Here is a 16,793-nt window from a genome sequence, read left to right on the forward strand (position 1 = left end):
GTTGGCCACCCCGGTGTAGACAATACCGAGCTAGACGGACTAAGGGTCTGACTCAGTTTAAAGCAGCTTCCTGTGTTTTGGTACCGGATGAAAATTACAAGATGGCGCCTCCCTGCCGCAGTCCACATGCAAGAGTCCACCAGACTGGTTGATTCGTGTTACTGTGTGCACTGTGGTTCAGAGCAGCATGATAGGTTTGGGGGTCCAGGACAAACTGCCTTTCCCCTTAGCAACCTGCCCATCTGAGGCCCTTCTCTGCATGCCACCTATAAGGGACGTCTGTAGGTTGAACATGGCCTTTTCTGTAGTAGCCCCCAAGTCTATGGAATGCTGTGTCTCAGGAGGCCTGCCTGGTACCTACTCTCTTTTTGTCCTAGGCACCAGGCAAATACATTTTTTAGTTTCCTGGGCACCTGGGTGGTATCCACTGTTGAATGTTTTTATTCTGTTTCTGATGTGTATATTTATATTTACTGGATTCTATTCCCACAAATCGATTTGGGACTTTTGGGTTGTATACAGTGTTAGTCCTACTCAGAGTAAATCCATCAACATGAATGGGCCTAAGTGAGCCTCGCCCTTTAATTTTCAACGGGTCTTTGAGTAGGACTAAGTGTTGGAGGCAACCCTTTTTATGTGTGGGAAGCAAAATTAAAAGTTCGACAAATCTAACCTGACCAAATGGGCCGTACACAGCTCAGTGTGTGCCGTGTGGGGCCCCCTGCCCCACCTCCTTGGGTGTACCTTCTGTCCTTGTTCCCAGCCACCAGCAGGGAGGGAGGGCTGTCCCGGAGATTGACGCAGGAGAAGTCCCCCAAGGAGCTTCCGAGCTGAGCTGTGCACTGTCCCGTTTCCAAGTTGTAGAGAAGGATCTGGGGGGGGAAAAGACACACCATGGGAATGCAGATTGTCAACCAAGGGTTAGGGGAAAGGGTGGGGATCTTCTGGCCTTGCAGGCCAGTCTTCGCCTGCCAGGGGGTCCAAAGTGGCCTGCACAGCTATTCCCTCCCCCCGCCAAACCTACCAATCCATTAGGTGACATCACTGGGTGATGTCAACCAAGGGGTGGGCGGGTGGAGTTCAATTCTGCTGGGGTCTGCTCTGCCAATGCATTCCCTGCAAGGATTGTGCTGACCAAGCAGACGCCTGCAGCAAGCAGGATAGCACCCTCCAGAGCCTTGAGGGGTGGGCGAGATAAGGATCTGGCCCTCTGGCCGGAGAAGGTTCCCCAGTCCTAAGTGAGATAGCTCGGTAGAGCATGAGACTCTTAATCTCAGGGTCATGGGTCTGAGCCCCAGGTTGAGCGAAAGATTCCTGCGTTGCAGGGGGTTAGACTAGATGACCATCATGGTCCCTTCCAGCTCTACAATTCTATGATTAAGAATCTGTCTCTCTGATTAAGAAAAACCAGGAGTCAGGACTGGTGAACAGAGTTCCTTTCCCTCCAGGAGGTTACTTTCCTCTTTGTGCCCTTCCAGCAACTGTAGACTTGTTATCTCTTAAAATTAACAATATTGGGGGAATATATAACATTGAAAGCTGTCTTATACTGAGTCCACCCTGAGCCAGGGACCTTCTGCATGCAAAGCAGATTCCCTACCACTAAGTTACAACACTTCCCCAATCAGAAATGAAATTTAACTTATAACAGGGGCTGAATTGACGGCACAACCATACACAGTATTATTTGGATATGTTGAGGATCTGGTTTTGCAGAATTGATAATGTGTTTGCTAACAGCTGCTCCTACAGCAAAATGCTATAATGGAGTGCTATCCCTGTGTTAGAAGATTGGAATGGGAGAATATGGGAATTGGCTAATTGGCTCATATGATAAAACTAACTAACCTTGCAAGAGTGATAAAGGAATCAACCTAAGACGAGAAAAGATCCAGCCATATATACCATTGGAAACAATTCACAGCCCAAATATTGAGAGGGTTAATGGTTGCCAGAGCCCAAATATTGAGTGTGTTAATGGTTGCCAGAGCAGACCCACTGAATTAATGAACCTGACTATCTTTAGCTGGTTAATTCCAATGGGTCTCCTCTGAGTAGGCCTTAGTTGGCTACAACCCAAGGTCTCTCATTTCCGTGATTGATTTCCCTTGCTTGCTTGGCTTTAATGTATTTTCATGCGTTAAAAATGAATTAAGCATACTTATACATGGGTAGGTGTATACCTGTACAAGTAGATACCGATACTCATATATTGCAATCAAATAAAAATAGGAGGAAGAAAAAGAAGAAGAATTTATATCCCTTTATTATTAACTGTAAAACAGTCATAAGTCCTGGCTGGGGAGGGCGGTGTATAATTATTATTATTATTATTATTATTATTATTGGAGAATCACAGCATGCACATCTAATATCACCTATGCATACAAAGACATGTTCTGCCATCTGTTGCAAAAAGTCAAGGCTGATCTTCAAAGGTTGCAGAAAAGCATCTTCATATGGCTCCGAAATCAATCAGTGATGGTGGCAGCCTAACATGCAGGGGAAGCGTGTTCCATCAAGAGGGTACCACCACCAAGAAGGCCCTGCTCACAGCCCCCAACATCTAGACTCATTAGATGTCCAATGCTAACCCTTTCCTCCCCAGCTGTGACTCCCCCATAAATGGTCTCCCCTTAAACCACTTAGACAATTTAAAAAACACCTCCTATTAGCTTCAAGAGAAACATTAAGTATGGCACAGGGGAGAATTGAGGAGCAGAGGCTGAAGGTCAGACAAAGAGGTCCCCGGAGCCATATCCAAAACTTGGACTGGCAGTTCCGCACTACGGCTAAAAAGTCAGGTGGGGCTAGTTAGGTTTGATCCTGTTGACAAATTTGTTGAGAGCCACAAGCGCTGGGTGCCAAGAAGGCACCCATCTCAGACTGAAGTTCTAAGATGGCAGCAGGGGCGACTCAACAAGATTGAAGGCAGGTTAATAGGGAACCTTTTGATTCCAGAACCGAGGGCTCAGCCAGGAAAGCGCGTACCAAACAAACAAACAAAGGCGTCCCAGTTTACCACCAGAAATCAAAAAGGTTCTGGACCTGAAGTGGGGACTGATCTCCCCAAACGTTGAATAATTCAACGCGGCCCAAACGCCTTAAGATGGCCTTCGCCGCGACTTTGAGTTAAAGCCCTGGGAGATTAGCAAAGCGCAGCATCCATTTCGCGGGCGGGTTCTGCTCCGCGTTACAAGTCCCTTAACGACCTTTACCGCCTCGCCCCCCCTCTCTCACTCTTTTAATAAGGCTGAGCAAATGGGACTTCATTTTCGCCGGTTGTTACAGGAGAGCAAAATCAATTATTTATGCCCTGGCTTTCCCTTTTGTTCAGGCAACGCATTAGTCTAATGCCACCTCACCAAGACGCAAGTTGGGCAAGCTGAGACCTTTGGCCTTCGCTGGACTGTGGGGCAGTGGGGTGGGTCGGCAAGGGTGGGGGGTGCATGGGGAGAGAGATGCAGGCAAAGGGGGAAGAAATGCAATTTAGGGGATAAGCAGATACGGGCTTTACTCCAGAGATGGGGAACCCGTGGCTCTTCAGTTGCTGGGGGACTCTGGCCCCTATCAGCCCAAGCCAGCATGGCCAATGGCCAGGGATGATGAGAGATGTAGTTCGGTAACATTTAGAGGGCACCAGGTTGGGGACAGTGGCATTGGCTCAATAACTAAGGCCGCAGCCGTGCGAACAGTTAAAGCAGGCTTCCTCAACCTCGGACCTCCAGATGTTTTTGGCCTACAACTCCCATGATCCCTAGCTAGCAGGACCAGTGGTCAGGGATGATGGGAACTGTAGTCTCAAAACATCTGGAGGACCGAGGTTGAGGAAGCCTGAGTTAAAGGTACATTTATTCAAGACGGATAAGAGACAAGACTTCTTCATGCAGTGCATTGTTAAACTATGGAACTCACTCCCACAGGAGGCAGTGATGGCCACCAATCTGGGTGGTTTTAAGAGAGGACTGGGCAAATTCATGGAGGGGAAGGCTATTGATGGCTACCAGCCACAATGGCTATGCTCTGTCTCCATGGCTGGAGGCAGTAATGCTTCTGAATACTGATTGCTGGAAACCACAGGAGGGGAGAGGGCTCTTGTGCTCAGGGCCTGCTTACAGATTTCCCACAGGCATCTGGTTGGCCGCTGTGAGAACAGGATGCTGGACTAGATGGGTCACTGGCCTGATCCAGCAGGATTTGTCTTATGTTCTTATTCCATTTTAACAGCCCTGGCTCCCCACAAAAAATCTTGGGAACTTTAGGCTGCCCCTCACAGAGCTACAATTGCCAGGACCCTTAAACTACAGTTCCCAGGATCCTATTTTGCTGGGGGGGGGGAACGAGAGCTATGACTATGAAAGTCATATAAGAGTGCTTTGAGTGTGCCGAGTGACTGTGGCTTAAGTGCACATCCAGCATTATTGGGGGCTTATTCCTGCGGCCTTCCTGGTGATATTGGACTCTAATCTGCGTCAGCCCCATGGAGTGTGTGTGGCTAATCATCACATTGGCTGGCTAAATACACACAAAGAGTGGAGATAAGGTGATTTGTTTGATTATAAGATTACAGATGAGCTAATATTCGAAAGACCAAGATCAACGAGAGAGAGAAAATTGGGGGTGGGAAACAGTAAACCTAGCCAGAAGAAGCTGTTACATGGAGTGGGGGGGGGGGGACGAGAGATGTGTGTGTGGAATAATAAAAAAAGAGGGCATAAAGCAGTTAATATGTATGAATAATGGATGTTTGATTTAAAAGCAGTTTACTCCAACATGATGTAATTTTTTGACAGCCGGCCAGCCAGACTATCTTGCGGCTCTGTGCCAGGGGGGAGTCAGCGTTCTAGCGCAGGGAATGCTACCTCATCGAGGATCACGTGGGCGGCGCGGCAGGGAGGGACGCACATCAACTTCCATGCCATCCCAAAAGTGACTTTCTGTACACATACAGACTCTCTTCTCACTCAGGGGCCGAGCATACCTGCCGACCGCTCAGAGGAGGCCACCTGGGGAAATCAGGCAAAGCGGCAGTCCGCCTTCCCAGCCTACGGCAAGGCTAGATGCTCACGGTGCAATGATAATTCTTCGCAGCACCTCCGTGCAAATTAACAGAGATGCTATTTTCAAAACAAAAACACTCAGGTTTCTGGGGGGTTTCCCCCCCTTTCCTTTTTAAAGTTTGAAAAAGAGGGGGAGAGAGAGAGAGAGTCAAAGCTGCCACCGCCAAACCGAGCCAGGAGTGAGCCCGGATGTCGGTGGTGAATTTTGCCAAAGCACCTGCAGCTCCTGCTGCTTCTGCCCTGGACCTCGTTTCCCTGCATGCTGCCTTGCCAAGCGGAGTGGGCAACCGAGCCAAGCTGGGGTTAAGATGCGGACAGATGTCTGCCAGAGGCAAGGAAGGAGGCTGCAAAACTCATTTAACCTTTGGACAAAGGCAAAGTGGGGAGAGAGCAGCCGCCCAACGCTGTGGTCATTTCTCTCACTGAGATGCGAGCGGCGAAACAAGGACTACAAGCTCAGGGACTTGCTCTGTTGCGTTTAGAGCAGGCGTTCCCAAACTGGGGTCTGTGGACCACCAGCAGCCCATGGGATTCATGTAGCGTGTCCGTGGATTTGTGGTCGAAGGCGCACTAAATATACATATTGGTTTCCGATTGCATTTTCATTACTTCTTTTATTTCTTTCATTCTATTGCACTTTGAATTCCATGGGATTCAGAGGCAAAAGAGTAAACTATAATATCTAAGAAACAAAATAAGTGATTAAAAATGCATATTAAAATCAGCCAGGATCTAGCAGGCAGAAAAACCATTAAGTGGTCCAGCAAGAGACCCCCAGCAACTTTCAAGTGGTTCTGCGGGGAGACGGGCAGGGAGACTTAAGGAACCACTGTTTTAGAATATATCCAAAGGACTATAAATTATGTTATTAAAGACCAGTATCTATTTCCCTTAGTAACAATGAGGGCTAGAAACTTTCTCACTTTTTAAAGTGAACTTTATAGCCTTGGGATTCTGCGAGATCTACTGGACAGCTCCATGGTGAATCATAGAAGCACAGTATTGCAGAATTGGAAGGGACCCCAAGGATCATCTAGTCCAACCCCCTGCAATGCAGGAATCTCAGCTAAAGCATCCATAAATATAACAAAATTAGTTAATTAAGGAGACTAGTTTTTAGACAATGGGGCTGAAAATCAAGGGCACAACACACACATATTTCTGTGAGGCTGTTTTGGTTCTGCTGTGCTCCAGCGATAGGGGAGCAATACAAGAAAATGCTTCTTCTAAGAATAAACGGCAGCTTTCGATATTTAAATTTTTAGGTTCTCAAAACAGCATCCACAGAAGATTAGCATCTGAGTTATATCAACGAACTGGCAAAAAGACACATCAGCAAACCAGCAAGTCTTTGATCGGTTATCAGAGCAACATAAAAGAAAGGGCTGGTGTGATTTTTATGGCACAAAAAGAAGCACATCGTCTCGACAAGCGAGCTCCTGCTCATCCAGTCCTTCTGCCAACCAAGTGCAGCACCTTGGCCCAGGAAACCAAAAATGAAACATGACTGCCGAGCGGGGGAGACGGCTCCATCCCTCCAAAACCGGCCAAAACGCAGCGATACGTCTCTCGCATCAACCTGGAGATTGATCATCGCCTCCTGACCACCATAATCAACCCATGCAAAGTCCCTTCACGTCTGGGGAATAATTATCATAATAGACATTCGTAATTAAGTTTCCGGCGTGATGTCAGCCGGAGCGGGAACGCCAAGCAAGCCGGTGTCCTTGTCAGAGACATCCTAACCGTCTGGGTTCCTTCAGCCCCGTTCCCCCTCATTAGCATACATGCCCCTCGCGAACCATCTGCCACCGCACACCAAAAAGACCTCAGACCTACTTTAGGAAACCACTCCGAATCCACAGAGCGCCATTCGGGAGGCTCCCGCGGAGCTCTTTCTTCTGGTTCCATTTGGGGCACGGACAGGGCACTTTTGTTATGATGCCAACACCAGCCTTGTCCCAGCGCTCCTCCTGAATGTTGCACGGGAGCAAAGCTCTGATGTTGCTTCAGCAACAGCCAGCCTTAGATGGAGCCATATGTAGAGAGCTACAGCTTGGCAAACGCCACCTTGGCTTAAAGGTGCAGGGGCCCCATCAGCTCCAGGGGTCTTGTACCCCCAATGGAAAGGGGACACTTGAGCTTTAACGGAGAGTCCTTTAAGGATGGCAATGTGACATTCTCACCAGCTAAACATTGCAAAGCATCGTGATATACCAATCTATCACAATGTCTGAAATAAGGATGGAGCTATGTAGAGAAATTGCCTGCTTCAGTTTTCCCAACACTGTGATTTTTAGTATAACACACACAGAGAGAGAAAGATATCATGATTTGCAATATATTGCCAGGCCAAAAATTATGAAACCACTATCACGATATAGACTTCAAACCGGTTTTGGATGATATATTGCCCAGCCCTAACACACATCTTGATTTGCAACATATTGCCAGGTCAAAAATTATGAAACCAATAGAGCGATATGGACTTCAAACTACTTTTGGACGATATATAAATATATCGTCCAGCCCTATTCCTCAACCTCATCCCTTGAAGAAAGACACTCTTAACTCCCAGGATCAGGAAAACCTTGGCCTTCTAACTAGGTTTGAGGGAACTACTTTGCCGCAGTAAAAAATAAACACCGTTGGAAAGGTAAGAAGAGAGATCAGACACAGTGCACAGAGCCGCTGTTATCATTTCCTCTTGAAATCTTTATGAAACATGCACACTTTGCCACCTGTAATTGTATGAGGCACCTGTGGTGTCGGCAGGAGCATCCTTTGGCTGACCAACACAGACAACATGCATTGCAACATTTATTTATTTTTTGCAAGCTTCTAAATGTCACACACTTTGGAACACAGTTGCACAATCGGAATGCAATTGGTTCCAAGGAGTTCTTGTGGCTCGCAGAGTCTCACAAGGAAAGCACAGTGTCTCCTATAAAAAAGCAAACAGTTCCCCCTAGAGGCCTACAGCTGTACAAAAAAGCCTGGCTCCCTCTGCGAGGAAATGAGGCGCATTTGTCGCTACAAATCAGCCTGGGCCTCTGTGTCAAGGGAATAATGCAGTTGCTGAGGGTGAGGTGGGGCAAATACTGGGCTGCATTTGGCCTCTACTGGAACAACAGGGGGTTATTCCTTATTCTCAGTGGCACAGCACCTGCTTTGCAAGAGAGAAGGCCCCAGTTTCAATTCCCGTCATCTCCAGGTAGGGCTGGGAAAGATCTTCCTGTCTGAAATCCTGGAGAGCCACTGCAAGTCCGTGTAGACAGAACTGAACTAGATGGACCAATGGTCTGACTCAGGAGATGGCAGCTTCCCATGTTCCCTTTAAAACTAGGGCGAAACTTTGCTGGGTGAATACGAAGTGAGTCATTTTGGAGCTTTGAACAGCAACAACACCAGGCAGATGGGCAAAACTTGCGTCTCATGCCTCTAGGGCAGGTGTAGAGAACTACATCATCTCTGAACACTGGTTGTGCTTGCTGGGGGCTGATGGGAGTTGTAGTTCAGCAAGCATCTGGAGGGCCAATGGGTCCTCACCCCTGCCCTGGAGAGCTCTTGCCAACAGCAATGTTAGGATGGCAGAGTAAATGGTATCCGTTGTTAGTTGTGGCATAAAAGTAATAAGCAAGATTTCCACGCAATACAGGAGAGTCAATCATGAGCGAGCAACCATTGATATGCCTTATACAGGGGGCAACTCAAAACGTTTTGCAGAATAAAAGGCTGAAATACCTTGTTGGTCTCGTTGATCAACCAGCCGAAGCCTTTCACTCCGAACGCTGCCTCGCTGGAGGTGACGTCCAGGCATGTGGCAGGCTGACCGTAGACAGAATGAAGGACCTTGGCTGAGTCCCCAACCTTCAGCAGATAGACGACATCTTCCGCAGTGGCTACGGCCACAGGGAGGCCCATAACGCGGGGGACCAGGCAGAGTGAGCCCACCTGCAAGGGGTCAGGGGGTTACAGTGACTGCAAGAACATCAGCTTTGGCGCTCCTCTCCATCAGGTTCCCTTCCTTTCTGCTGACCCCACACCCACACCCCAACAAAAAATTCAACTGGTGTTTTGCCTTTTTATTTGTCCACTGGCTTCTTCCACTGTTACGAGCCATAACTCCGTGGTGGAGCACCTTCTGAATTATGGTATAAAAGAACTCCTCCTTGGGCCCTTGTTTTTTTGTTTGTTTTTGCTGGGCATGAGCATACATGGCGATTTCCTTCCATCCCAGAGCTCCATATAACAACCACCCAAAGCAATGGACCTGATGTAATAATAATATTAATAATAATAATAACAATAATAATAGTACAATTTATTTGACCAAACTGCGGGAGGCAGTGGAAGACAGAAGTGCCTGGTGTGCTCTGGTCCATGGGGTCACGAAGAGTCGGACACAACTAAACAACAACAGTATAATTTATGCCCAGCCCATCTGGCTGGTTTGCCCTGTCTCCGCATTTTCTCTCCACTGCAGTGTTTAGAGATGTAAAACCAAACCCACCTTTGCCAAGACACCAGTTCCCCACACCCGTCAGGATGCGGAAGCTCTGCGCCCTTCCATACAGTGCTACCTTGAAAGCTGAACGGAATCCGTTCTGGAAGTTCGTTCGGCTTCCAAAACATTCGGAAACCAAAGTGCAGCTTCTGCAGCCAATCAGAAGCTGTGGAAGCTGTGCCAGACATTCGGGTTCCAAAAGAACATTCGCAAACCAGAACACTTCTGGGTTTGCAGTTTTGGGGAGCCAAAACCTTCGATTTGCATGGCGTTCGGCTTCCAAGGTACAACTGTATATATAATTTTGGATTCCTAGAGCAGGTCAGCCCCCAGCCAGCATGGCCAATGGCCATGTCTGATGGAAGCTGTAGTCCATTGACATCAGGAAGGCCAAAGGGTCCCTCAAACCTGTATTAGGGAGAGAAGAGCACCATATCTGTAGCTGACATTTAGCGTAATGTCAAGCTTGACATGAATAATCTGGTGAACTGGGCTCTTTGGTTGCAGGATGGGGAACCGGTGGCCCTCCAGATATTCTTGGACTCCCAACTCCCATCAGCCCCGGCAAGCATGGCCAATGGTCAGGGACGATGGGCGCTGTAGTCTCACCAGTTTCTGGATTTCAAACTCTGCAGCCGTCTCCCAGTAGCCCTTGTCATTGGCGCTCTCCACTTTGACCTGGAAGGCGGATGCGGTTGCTATCGTTGCCCCTTCAGCCGAAAGGGCCAAGCTTTGTATCTTCTGATTGTGCTGGGAGCAATGGATCGGGTCACGGCCGACCAGCAGGCTCCACACCTTAATCGTCCCTGTGCACCAGAAAAACAAAAACAAAAATGGAGAATCAGTAGCCGTGGTGGAATATTTTTATTCATGCTGCCAACCACAAAACCATCTGGAGGGTTCATCAAACCAAGATCCGTTCCATGGAGTAATCGCTAACATTTGACGAGATCTCAGGGGGCACCTGAATCTCAGCAAGGGCAGCCAGCAGAATCTGGCTTGCCAAATGAAACTGATTGACGGTCAGTTGAATACAAATGAAAGTAGGTTTTTTATTGATTTTCACAAGAAAGCAGCAATATAGAGACAGGTAAGCTCCTCACCAGCACCACCCACAAGAGAAGAAGTAGCTGAGAAGCTTTTGAGGACATCCACGCAGAATAAATTGGCATAGGACTGAAGCCACTTAAGAGCTGTATATACTCCTTAAGAGCTGTATATACTCCTTAATGTATTCCACGAGACACAAACGTGTTCTTCACATAAGAAAAACATAGCTGAGTGACATAGCCAGTTCCCTACACAGCAACTCGCCCTGGCATGCAGCCATCCAGAAACAGACGAAGGCCACGTTCGTACATCATGAGGAGTCAAACTATGGCTTATTGCAAATGCCAGCAAAACTGAAGCCTAAATAGGGCTTCTGAGAAAGGTGAAGGAAGTATTAGCCTGCTCAGCCCCACAATATTTTAAAAAGCTAAGGGTGGACACCTTCCTATCACTCAAAGCCCAATGACAATGGAGCATGGTCAGTAGCCATGGAGAGGGGCGTGTCCTGAATGAAATGGGGGGGGGGGGAACAAACAACCACCAATAGAGAATTGTGGTGAAGTGGAGCTGCCTTCTCTTAGGGAATGGCTGTGAGAAACCCTGAGCAGCCAAAGTCCTGTTGAAGGTAAATGGGCAAAACATAATAATGGTTATAATATGCCAGTGGAACAGAAGGAACACATGTGGACTAAAGGGTTAAACGATACATTGTGCTATGACTTAAAGGAGACTTTTTATAATATGATGTATCGTTGGTCTCTAACTCCTTAGAACTTAGCTAGAATGCATAAGAGTGTTCCAAATGTTTGTGGGAAATGTCAGGAACAAAAAGGGACATTTTATCACACTTGGTGGTAGTGTAAAAAAAGCTAAGAAATAGTGGATACAAATGCATACATTGGTATAGAAGATTTTGAAGGTTAATGTCCAAGTGAAACCAGAGCTTTTTCTGCTGGGGCTTATGGATATACAATTAGAAAAATAATACGGAAAACTATTGCAATATATGATTATAGTGGCAAGATTGTTACATGCACAAGGATAGAAGGACTCATTATTACCTACTATGGAAGGTTCTTGAAATTAATGGATTTGGCTGAGATGGGGAAGTTGATGTGCTTAATTAGAGAAAAATCACTGTTGACATTTATTAATGATTGGAAACCCCTTACGGACTTTCTGTGCAATAAGGAAAATGAACTTGTGGTATCAGGGTTTGAAGACTGAAAAAAAAAGGATAAGATTGGTTAACGGGAAGTGGAAGAGTTTAATGTAATTAAAAGGCAAAAATGTTATATATATATATATTTAAAGCTAATAGATGGAGAGTCTGAAGTTTTTCTTCTTTTCTTTTTCTAGTTCTCTATTTTCTTTTCAATTTTTATGTTAAACACAAGAGCTTGGTATTTGATGTGCATCTTTGTATTTTTTATTTGTTCTAAGGTAAAGGTAAAGGGACCCCTGACCATCAGGTCCAGTCATGGCCGACTCTGGGGTTGCAGCACTCATCTCGCTTTATTGGCCAAGGGAGCTGGCGTACAGCTTCCGGGTCATGTGGCCAGCATGACTAAGCCACTTCTGGCAAACCAGAGCAGCACACGGAAACAGTGTTTACCTTCCTGCCGGAGCGGTAACTATTTATCTACTTGCACTTTGACGTGCTTTCGAACTGCTAGGTGGGCAGGAGCAGGGACCAAGCAACGGGAGCTCACCCCGTCGTGGGGATTCGAACTGCCGACCTTCTGATCGGCAAGTCCTAGGCTTTGTGGTTTAACCCACAGCGCCACCCGCATCCCTTTTTATTTGTTCTACCAAGCTTTAAATAAATAACAATAAAGAAAAAGGAAGAAGTCATGTTGAAGGCTCCACATGTGCAGCTGAATCCTGACCCTTGTTCCACAGGGAGCTCTCCAAGGTGGCTGCCCAACTTCCATTTTGCATAGGAATACATAAAGCTGCCTTAAGGTAAAGGTACCCCTGCCCATACGGGCCAGTCGTATCCGACTCTAGGGTTGCGTGCTCATCTCGCTCTAGAGGCCGTGAGCCGGCGCCGTCCGAAGACACTTCCGGGTCATGTGGCTAGCGTGACGAAGCTGCAGCTGGTGAGCCAGCACCAGCGCAGCACACAGAAACGCCGTTTACCTTCCCGCTATAAAGCGGTACCTATTTATCTACTTGCACCTAAGAGTGATTTCGAACTGCTAGGTGGGCAGGAGCTGGGACCGAAAGATGGAAGCTCACCCCGCCGTGGGGATTCGAACCGCCGACCATACGATCAGCAAGTCCTAGGCACTGAGGTTTTACCCACAGCGCCACCCACGCTTAATCCATGTCTTAATCCATGTCAAACCAATGGTCCGTTTAGCTCAGTAATGTCTACATTGACTGCCAGTGGCTTTCCGGGATTTCAAACAAATAGTCCCTCCCAGCCCTACCTGGACAAGCCAAGGACTGAACCTGGGACCTTCTGCATGCAGATGATCCAAGTCTGAACTATGGACCTTCCCCTGGGCTTGCACAGGAAGGTACAGTGGTGCCTCGCAAGACGAAATTAATCCGTTCCGTGAGGCTCTTCGTATAGCGGTTTTTTCGTCTTGCGAAGCAAGCCCATTGACAGCTTAGCGGATTAGCGCTAAAGCTGTCAAGCGGCTTCCAGCGATCAGCTGTTAAGCGGCTTATCAGCGGAACAGCTGATAAGCGGCTTAGCGGCTTAAGAAAAGGGTGAAAAAAGCCAAAAAAAACCACGGGGGGGATGCAAGATTTTTTCCGTCTTGCGAAGCAACCCCATAGGGGAATTCGTTTTACGAAGCGCCTCCAAAACGGAAAACCCTTTCATCTAGCGGGTTTTTCGTCTTGCAAGGCGTTCGTCTTGCGGGGCACCACTGTAAGAAGATGTCATATAGTGGCTCAGACCTGTTGAGCCACCTATTAGTAATGTCTACACTGACTGTCGGTGGCTTTCCAGGATTTCAGACAGGGTTCTCTCCTTGTCCTACCTGGAGATTGTAGGGATTGAACCTGGACCCTTCTGCATGCAAAGCAGATGCTCCTCCAATGATCTATGGCTGATCACTATGACAAGTTGGACCGCTGCTCCATCTAGCTCAGTACTGTCATCACTGACTGTCAGAGGCTCTCCAGGGTCACTCTCAACCCTACCTGGAGATGTCAAGGATTGAACCTGGGACCATCTGCATGGAAAGCTGATGCTCTACCACTGAGCTATGCCCTTTCCCCTCTGTTTGCAACTCTGGGCCAATCACAGCAAGAAACTCTCGCTCTTCATGTTTCTCCAGCACAGCTTTTCAGAAGTTCAAGGGGAATCGGAGCTGGTAACATTTCCTCTCCCCATCTGAATTTAAGAAATGGGGAGAATGCTGGCTTCCAGAAGGCTGAAGGAAGACTCAGAAGGCAGCTGCAGACGGACTGCAGACATCTCCCCCACATCCCAAAGGAAACAAAGCTAGAGTGTGCTAATGAAACGGCATCCAAACAAAATTTTAAACATATTTATGTGCACTTCTGCAAAGATTATTTTGGTGCCTTAGAAGCACTCCCCCACTGAGAAATAATGCCCGTAATCTCGGGAGCTATCTAATGGCACTCTTTCTGAAAGATTTATACTCCTTGTCCTGGGAGCAAAAAGCCATCACAGAAGCCATTTTGGGGTTGCTGTTGACTTTATGTTATTATTAGGGATGCATACTTGAATTAATCTATTTGCCTAAACAATTAGCCACCTTGTTCTGCGTGCAACAGAGCCAAAACGGCAATTAGGCTTCCATCAAAGAGCCAAAAAAAGAGAAGGAGTCCCAACTAAAACTGCCCCAGTGGAGCCATAAGGCACTCCGAGTCGGATTTTTCCAAATTTACTTTGAGGCATAATGGCTATTATGTTGATTGTTTGAAAGGTAAATAACAGCTAAGCTGGTTTTTGAAAAGGGAGGAAAAAAGGAAGGAAGAAAAGCACGGAACAGCAGCTGCCCCCCCCCCCCGCCCCCTGGCTCCATAAAAACAAGTTAACACTTTTTTAAAAAGCGTTAAACAAAAAATGAGCACTGCGAGCATCATGATCAAGACTACAGCCCTGCAGAGAGCAAGCCACCCAAGTCCAAACCACCATTGCAATGGTGGTGGTAGTTATGGAGGTTATTTTAGACAACAGTCATTGGGTTGCTCCTGACATTTTTAGGCTGCTTTAAAGGAGGGTGGGGAAGCTCAGGCCCAGGGGTCGGATGAGGCCATCTCCATCGGGCTTGAGGAGCTTCCTCCAGGGCCCTGCTTACATTTCACCCTCCTTGAGAGCAGCTGCCTGCCTGGGAATGTGCGACGGGACCCTTCTCTGAAGCCCTGGAGAACCGCTGCCAGTCAGTGCAGGCAATATTGAGCTAGATGGAGCAATGGTCTGATCCTGCATAAGGCAGTTCTACGTGCATGTGGACAAGGCAAGATACCCTTTGCAAGAATCCGAGGGGAGCCCTGCCTTTGTCTGCATGAGCGCCACCACAAAAAGGGGGTCGTTTCTACCCACCTTCCTGCAGCGACACAAAAACTTTTCGTGGTGTGAATCAGACCTGCGCAGGGCAGGGGGTGAAAGCAAACAGTGTCTGAGTGTTCCCCCCTCCCCTCCCCAAACCTCAAGGCTGTGGCTCTGTGCCAGACCCAGGCAAGCATGGAGCAGATGGAGCCCTGGCAAGGCCCCCCCCCACCTTCCAGCCCCTGCATTAGAAGCATCTGCTTCATTACCCAGAAAACCTTCCCCTGCTTTATCTAATGCTCCAGGAAAAGCATTTTGATTTGATTCATTTCGGGTAAAGGCAACGTGGAAGGCAATTAGAGGAGTAAAATAACAACAAAAACAACAAAGAAACCCAAAGTGGAAGGCAGCCAGTGCTGACAATGGGAAACAAGGCGAAAGAAAATAAGGAGTCTGATCACTTGGAATTCGAACGCCACGACTGTGGATTCGGATGCCAAGCCACCTTGGGCTTCCAGGGGTAGGTGAGCACAAGGGATGAGCCGGCAAAGCTGGGAAGAGATTCCACCACTTCTTCGGTGTGTGGCTGGTCCCCGTTTGAGCTGGGAGGGAGGGAGGCAGGGAGCCCAAACAGAAAGTGAAGCCGGAGCTAGTGGTAAGTGGAGTCAAAGCCAGAGGCAGATGGAGTCAAAGCCAGTAGAAGGCGGAGTCAAAGCCAGTAGCAGGTGGAGTCAAAGCCAGTAGAAGGCAGAGCCAACTCATTCTACTTGTCCTCATCTTATTTCCTGCTGAGTTCTACAAGGTCAACAATGAGGTAGAGGAGAATGAGGGGAAAGCTGACAGGCAACCCATTGGACTGGTCTTTAGGAAAGCAGGCAGGTATAGGCTGGCTGAGGGCAGGGCAGGGCAGGGCCCCAATTCACCCTAATGGCCGAGTCTCTACTCATGGCAGAGGCTAGGAAGCAATGAGGATGATGACATGGATTTGAACAGCGTAGCCCCCTTGCAGTTCCCCGGTGGGGAGAGAAAAAGGCTTACGGGTGCCAGGACTTAAGGAACATTTGAAGCTGCCTAAATCCCAGAGGCCAAGGCCTCAGAGGCAGCGACTCTGAGGAAGAATAAAATGCAACTGAAGGCAGGTTCTATCACCATCCAGATAGGATCGCAACTGAACCACCAGTTGAAGCTGATATGTAAGCCCTAGGCACCATCTTATTCTATTTATAAGAATATCTATAAACTGGCAGCTCCTAAAAATATTGTGATGGTGTATGATAAAATCATTAGAACATCATTAACATTATAAAACACGGAACAAATAACCGAAGCTGAATTAAATTACCATATTTTTTCGTGTATAACACGACCCCTATTTTTTGGGACTCCAAATAAAGAAATCCCCCATATGCACAATCTATGTATAAGACAACCCCCAATTTTAAAATTGAAAAAATTGGGGGGGGTGGATATAGTGTTATACATGTAAAAATACGGTAATTCTCTAGAAAGTGGATGGCCAATTGTCATGTATCAAGTCGCTTTGATTACTGAATTGCAGGGAGTTGGACTAGAGGGAATCTTTGGGTCTCATCAGTCTCTGCAACTCTGTAATTCTATGATGCCAGTTGTGCTTTCAATGGCAGTGATGGATCTGAGCTGAGGGTCTATTCCTCCAGGGGAAGTGTAACCCAATCCAGAA

The 16,793-nt window shown here is 47.5% G+C and overlaps 1 protein-coding gene across 3 annotated transcripts in view; it reads right to left on the reverse strand.

Moving 5' to 3' along the window:
• FBXW8 (F-box and WD repeat domain containing 8) overlaps positions 1 to 16,793 on the reverse strand; it is a 64,203-nt gene that overhangs the window by 13,558 nt on the left and 33,852 nt on the right. For all 3 annotated transcript variants that reach the window (XM_081892395.1, XM_081892394.1, XM_081892393.1), the window contains 3 exons: positions 10,177 to 10,373; positions 8,805 to 9,014; positions 745 to 872 (listed from right to left, as the gene is read on the reverse strand). In XM_081892395.1, the coding sequence (XP_081748521.1) occupies positions 745 to 872; positions 8,805 to 9,014; positions 10,177 to 10,373 (535 nt within the window). The remainder of the gene's footprint in view (positions 1 to 744; positions 873 to 8,804; positions 9,015 to 10,176; positions 10,374 to 16,793) is intronic.

The sequence above is a fragment of the Podarcis melisellensis genome (assembly GCF_964234715.1).
Source record: "Podarcis melisellensis genome assembly, chromosome: 16".
In the NCBI taxonomy this organism is placed as follows: domain Eukaryota; kingdom Metazoa; phylum Chordata; class Lepidosauria; order Squamata; family Lacertidae; genus Podarcis; species Podarcis melisellensis.